Below are 6,409 nucleotides of genomic sequence, written 5' to 3'. Positions count from 1 at the left end.
CTGCCAAGTGCGCCATTGAATTTACGATTTGAAGATATAACAATGCAAAGCCTTAAAGTATCATGGGACGTCCCAAAATTTCGTAATGGTGAAATACTTGGATACTTGGTAACCTATGAGACAACCGAGGAAAACGAAAGTAAGTCCATTGTAAAGCTAAAGATTCAAGGTGTAGGCAAATGTTTCGAATAAATTTTACATCTGTTATAGAATTCAGCAAACAAGTGAAACAAAAGGTTTCCAACACAAATTTACTTGTACAAAATCTAGAAGAAGAAGTTACTTATACATTTACGGTACGAGCACAAACCATTGACTATGGTCCAGCTGTTAGCGAAAATGTGACAACTGGTCCACAGGATGGCTCTCCAATAGCACCTAGAGACTTAATTCTTGCTAAAACACTTTCGAGTGTAGAAATGCATTGGCTTAATGGGCCTTCCGGCAGAGGGCCAATACTTGGCTATTACATTGAAGCAAAAAAGCGCGGTAAGTAGTTTTTTTTAAATAAATATGTAAAAAGTATTATATTTACTTGATGGAATGGTTTTATATTTATTTTGATTGTACTTGCTTATAATTGGTTCTTAGTCTGACGAATTAATTAATTTTTTGGTAATGGTTTTTAATGTACAAAATTTCTTTCTTTATGTATTTTTATTTATTTGATTGATCTACAAAATTACGCTTCTAAACTTGCTTGAGTAGAAAGAGGAGAGCCAACATTTATTTGTGAGTATTTGTTCTTATAATAATGCATGTATTCTATAATAAGTAAAAATATGCAAAATAGTTGTATCAATCAATATTACATATTTGATATATAAAACATTTTCATTTATCACTATCAGCATCCTCATCACTGTCATCATCATCAATAGGTCTTAAATCTCACTATAACTCTTAACGCTTGGTTCATAAATTTATTATATAAAAAAAAAATAATTTTATAATAAACCAATTACGTTTTATAAACTATTTATAATAGAATAAGTTTATATGCTTTAAAAATAGCTTCTTATATGAATTAAATTAGCAGTTGTGTTACGATGACCGCATTTATTGACTATAAAGATATTTAGATTAAAATTCAAATCGCTTGTGTTTTCATTTATTTCATTATGTTCATTTCACTTGCTCCAAATTTTTTACCTGATGATCTGATCTTATCACTCAGTTATAAATATAAGGAATCATTTATTCCAATTATATTCAAAAGATCCACATAATAATTGGTTGCGGTACGTGGTAAATAACAAAATCTCTTAGAGATAGGAAATATCAACCAATAGAATAAAGTTCTCCGTTTGATAACCTCAAGTCATGACTAAGCCTTGAGAAATAAATATGGAAATTTCTATATATTAACCTTACTTCAAAAATAAGGTAAAACTAAATTATTTTAAATTATTTTTATTATTGAATGTTTTCAACGCTGTAATAGATTTTGTAAGATTTCTGTTGTAACTGCGTTTTATCAGTAGTATTTAATTTTTTTTTTTTTTGTTGCATTTTGTATTTTAAACATAAAATTTTTTTTATTCTAAATACTTACATAAAATTCTTAGAACATTGTTCTTTTCAATAAAGTGTTTATCGTGTGCTTTCTACGATGGAAGACTCAAATGGGAAAAATGGAAATAAATTTTTAATTTTTAAAATTTTAAATCATTTCATTTGCACTTTTAATTGTAACAAAATTATTTAGTCTGTGATAAATTAAAATTCAATTAATATTTAAGATCCTTCGAATTGAGTAACTTTGCTTAGAATCTGTAACCGCGCATTTAAACATAAATTTAGCCATTAATTCAATCAACCTGCACATTTACGAATGCATATCGCTGTATTAAAATAAATAAAATTGTTTCTTTCGCATATTTACAGACGATTCTCGTTGGGAGACAATTACGCGAACGACCACTGGCACCATGCAGGATTTTACTGTCAGCTATCAAAGTTTACTACCATCCACCGCCTACACATTCCGCGTCATTGCCTACAATCGTTACGGCATATCGTTCCCAGTTTATTCAAAGGACTCAATACTGACACCTTCTAAACTGCATTTGGAATACGGTTATCTGCAGCATAAACCATTTTACCGCCAAACGTGGTTTATGGTTGCTTTAGCTGCCACATCCATTGTCATAATAATCATGGTAATAGCAGTGCTGTGCGTAAAGAGTAAAAGCTATAAATATAAACGTAAGTTAACAGCAATAGAATGAAAAGTGAAGTAAAAACTAAATAAATTATACAGAATGTTATGGAGCGGCGACTGTTGTGTGCGCTGTCGTCCTCAAATTAAATTGTGCAAACAACATTTAATTATATTTGTTATTTTATTTCTTTTTACCGTTTACTGTTTTTGCTACCATAATGCAGAAGAAGCACAGAAAACTTTAGAAGAGTCAATGGCTATGTCAATCGATGAACGGCAGGAGCTTGCTTTGGAATTGTATCGTTCACGACATGGTGTTGGTACAGGCACACTGAATAGTGCTGGCACTTTAAGTCGTGGTACACTTGGTACGTTGGGACGAAAATCAACAAATCGACCACCAACAAGTTTGCAACTTGGCAAGAGTCCACCAAGACCTTCTCCAGCTTCAGTGGCATATCATAGCGATGAGGAGAGCTTAAAATGCTACGATGAGAACCCAGATGATAGTAGTGTGACGGAAAAACCATCCGAAGTTAGTTCGTCTGAAGCATCACAGGTAAAATATAAAATTAAAATTATTTCTGCTTAATATACCGAAACAGATAACAGTGACATGCGTTTAGGTATATACTTAATATTAATTTACATGTCTTGATTGATACTAATGAAGGTATCTGTCCTTCGTACATATTCCTTAGATTAACATTTATTATATAAGCAATACTATATTAAATATATAATACATCCATATATGTATCTGTCGCCAAATCAATCATATAAATTAGTTGTTCTTCAATTAAGACACAATTCAGTCTTCTTCATACTTTAAAGAATATAATTGCTCAATATATAAAATTTGAAAATTGTATTGGAATGTTAGCCCATGCTATTTACATATATTATTGTTATTCAGAAGAAACAACATAAGTATCTGATTATTGAAGAAATTTCATTGCAGATTTTATGTGTAGGATTTTATCATTCACTTCCAATAGAAATGACATATTCTTACCTTTCTTAAGAGCATAAACACCACACAACACAAAAATTTTGAATTTTGATATATAACAATTGTTTTTCTATTTATATATCAATTTAATATAAAATATTTGTTCTAGCCTGCTCAATTATTACAGCTTAGAATTAATATATTTAACACATTAAATGTAAGATCCTCACAAATAATTTTTTTTTAAAAAATGTGATCATCATCTCCTTATACAATTTCAGCATTCGGAAAGCGAAAACGAGAGTGTGCGGTCGGATCCACATTCTTTTGTCAATCACTACGCAAATGTCAACGACTCGCTGCGTCAATCCTGGAAGAAAACGAAGCCAGTGCGAAATTATTCAAGTTACACAGACTCCGAACCGGAGGGTAGTGCAGTGATGAGTCTCAATGGCGGTCAAATCATTGTCAATAATATGGCCAGATCGAGAGCACCATTGCCTGGCTTCTCCTCATTTGTCTGACAATCAACAGAGTTTTAAGGAACACGTAAAACCAAAATTCCATGGATTTATTAAGATAAGAACAAAATTGTTTTAGACTAGACATACGTTAGTAAACACGCACACACAAACCTATACAAGTTTTAATGTGTTTGTGAGTGCCAGTGAAGGTTACTGCCGTTTTTTTTTAATTTTTTGACAATGCAAAAAACTTTAAAATTAAGAGGGCTAAGCTACGATGATTTTTGTTTTAATTTAAAATATTTTTAGAATTAAATTAGCGCAATTAATTATTAATCTAATTATGTTTTTGTGTAGTGTGAATGTTGACTGAACTGTTTTATATACAATTTTATGTACTTGTTTTTTATATACATTTTCATTTAATTTAATTTAATTAAATTTATTCAATTTTTTAAAGAAAGCCAAACTTTATTTTTGAGTTTGACTCTGTGCGAAAATCTTTTTAATGAAAAACTGCAATTAAAAATGTTAATTAATTTATTTAAGAAATTAATGGTAATTCTTTTATGCGTAAATGCAAATATCTGTAACATGTGATGAAAGCTTTTGCACTGAGCATGTGTATATGATTGTCACAAAATTCAATTAATAATGATTAATAATGTATTTTGATTTGAAAATTTATTAATTTATTGCTTCAGTTTTGATGTGAAACACAATCAAATATTTTCTTTAATTATTTTAATTTGAATATGTATTTGTTTTAAAGAACATTCGTCATTTGGGTCCAAAATGTCTTTAAAAACCTTCCAAAATTATGACATAATATCAAAAAATCATCTGAAGTATGTTTGTATGTGTTCATGAATGTTTACGAAATCTCATTATTTTATGTGCTAAATTTTAAAAATGTATATATTTATTTTTATAACTAAACGAAAACCCAACACAGAATGCAGCTACAATTTAGCTTTAGCTTTAGTTTTTTTATACTTAAACAAATGAATTAATAAAACTACAATTTATTATTAACTTGTTATAAGTTATTAATTAAATGAAGTAAATGCTTTTAACACTTTTTATTTAAATATAAATAATTAATAAATTATTTAATAACAAACTGAAAGCCGATACAATCGGTTTCTTTGGAGCGCATATCTACTTTGTATAATTTTATTTTTATATAAACAATTTATTAATTATAAGTTATTTAAGCCATATTTATGTTCTACTCTAAACTAAAAATATAGCAAAAAAGTTAAGTAAAAGTTTTTTAAAAATTCATTATAGTAATAATTTATAAATGAAATTATAATTGTTTAATGAAATTTTTAACTAAACTGACTGATTTAGATATGTATGTATGTATGTGTATTGAACAAAAATTTATGACCTAAATGTAAAACTAATTTATTTTAAGGTGAATACAAGATTTTATATAGAAATATTTTTAGTTTAAAATTATACAACTTGTTCCATTCAAGTAGAACAAATCTGAATTGAAAAAGTAGTAAATAAATATTATAAATAATTATATAAATGAAATTATTATCATCAATTGTAGTTTAAATAAGCAAAATAAAATTGTAGATAAATTTAAGTCTAAATCATGTCTGAGAATTTTAATTAGGTTCACTCACAACGCGTTCATCTACTTTTAATTATAAGTTAGAAACTAAATATTTCGAAACAAAAAAGTATTAAATATACTTGTATATGAACTCAAATAAATGGAAAATCTTCAAAAAAATATGTTATTATTTGTGTTATTGAGGATCACATCGCACAAATTGTGTAATGCATTGATTTGCACCATGAAATACATTATTCAAACGAACAATGAAAAATGTATGTTTATTATTTATATTATTTTGCAATAATGGTAATTTGATGGTACATACGTATATCCAGTTATCCGATAATAAACCACGAAATTTTGTAGTTATCTCCAAAAACAATAATCCATGATTCTGCCTCCTACTTTCAATTATCAATTTATAATTTTATGTAATACAATTTTTTAATCAATTACATAATTTTTAGACTAACAACAACGATATTAACATAGAGATCAGATGAAGAATTAACATTCCCAATATGTGCTACTATGGGCACAAAAGGCGATTGGAATGTAGTGCTCTATTTACATACAATACAACTTAATCAATATTCTCATTAGGTCGTTTATCCTATTTTTTCTTTTGTATAGTACAGAAGTATGAACACGATCATTGTATGATGAAGCAGTACTGGGAGTTTTCGAGCAAAAAGTTCTTAAGATCTTTGAATCTCTGTGAAGAGTTCATCACCACTTCTGAATAAACTAGAAGCTGTAAGGATGGAAATTTTGTACAAATTTCCAACTTACATACAATGGCTTTATTGTTGTTGGTGAATCATCTGCAAGAAATAAAGTGTATTAAAATTAACATCGAGATAATAAATAAATACTTACCTGGAATCATTTCCCAGCACACTCGTCCACAGCATACTTCAATAGTTGGACATTCTTATAAATGAATTTATTAAATATAATTATCATTTAGCAAAATTGGGAAAAATTATAAATACCTTTGCACTACTACTTCACGCGCGTCACTTGGAGTTATTTAAACAAAAGTAAATTTCGTTTATATAAATAATTTTATTACATTAATTATTAAACTCCAATTTCTTTAACTAACTTTATTTATTTTATTAAATTTTATTCAATTTAAAAAACGCGCACATGTAAAAAAGTAAAAATGTAAACAAACATTTGCAAACGTCAAAAACGTCAGAAAGCAATTCGCTGCAAAAGGATGCACAAGGAAGCTTTTGTGCAAA

General features: G+C 28.1%; 1 protein-coding gene and 1 long non-coding RNA gene across 2 annotated transcripts; one reads left to right on the top strand and one right to left on the bottom strand.

Moving 5' to 3' along the window:
- Positions 1–3: 3 nt before the first annotated feature.
- Positions 4–3,995, top strand: LOC119664839 (protein sidekick-like; the record flags this gene model as incomplete). The annotated part of the gene is made up of 5 exons (XM_038074211.1): positions 4–139; positions 211–489; positions 1,888–2,208; positions 2,389–2,723; positions 3,398–3,995. Coding segments are annotated over 5 exons (1,314 nt in total), but the record flags the coding sequence as incomplete, so codon positions are not given.
- A 1,390-nt stretch (positions 3,996–5,385) lies between these two features.
- On the bottom strand, positions 5,386–6,241 carry LOC119664838. Its single transcript, XR_005251298.1, has 3 exons — positions 6,155–6,241; positions 6,039–6,092; positions 5,386–5,983 (listed from the first exon to the last, which is right to left on the bottom strand). It is a non-coding gene; the product is annotated as an uncharacterized LOC119664838 (long non-coding RNA).
- Positions 6,242–6,409: the final 168 nt, after the last annotated feature.

The sequence above is a fragment of the Teleopsis dalmanni genome, unplaced genomic scaffold, assembly GCF_002237135.1.
Source record: "Teleopsis dalmanni isolate 2A unplaced genomic scaffold, ASM223713v2 unscaffolded_contig_2723, whole genome shotgun sequence".
Taxonomy (NCBI): Eukaryota; Metazoa; Arthropoda; class Insecta; order Diptera; family Diopsidae; genus Teleopsis; species Teleopsis dalmanni.
Note: the sequence above shows the minus strand (reverse complement) of the source record. Positions and strands in the feature narration are given on the sequence as shown.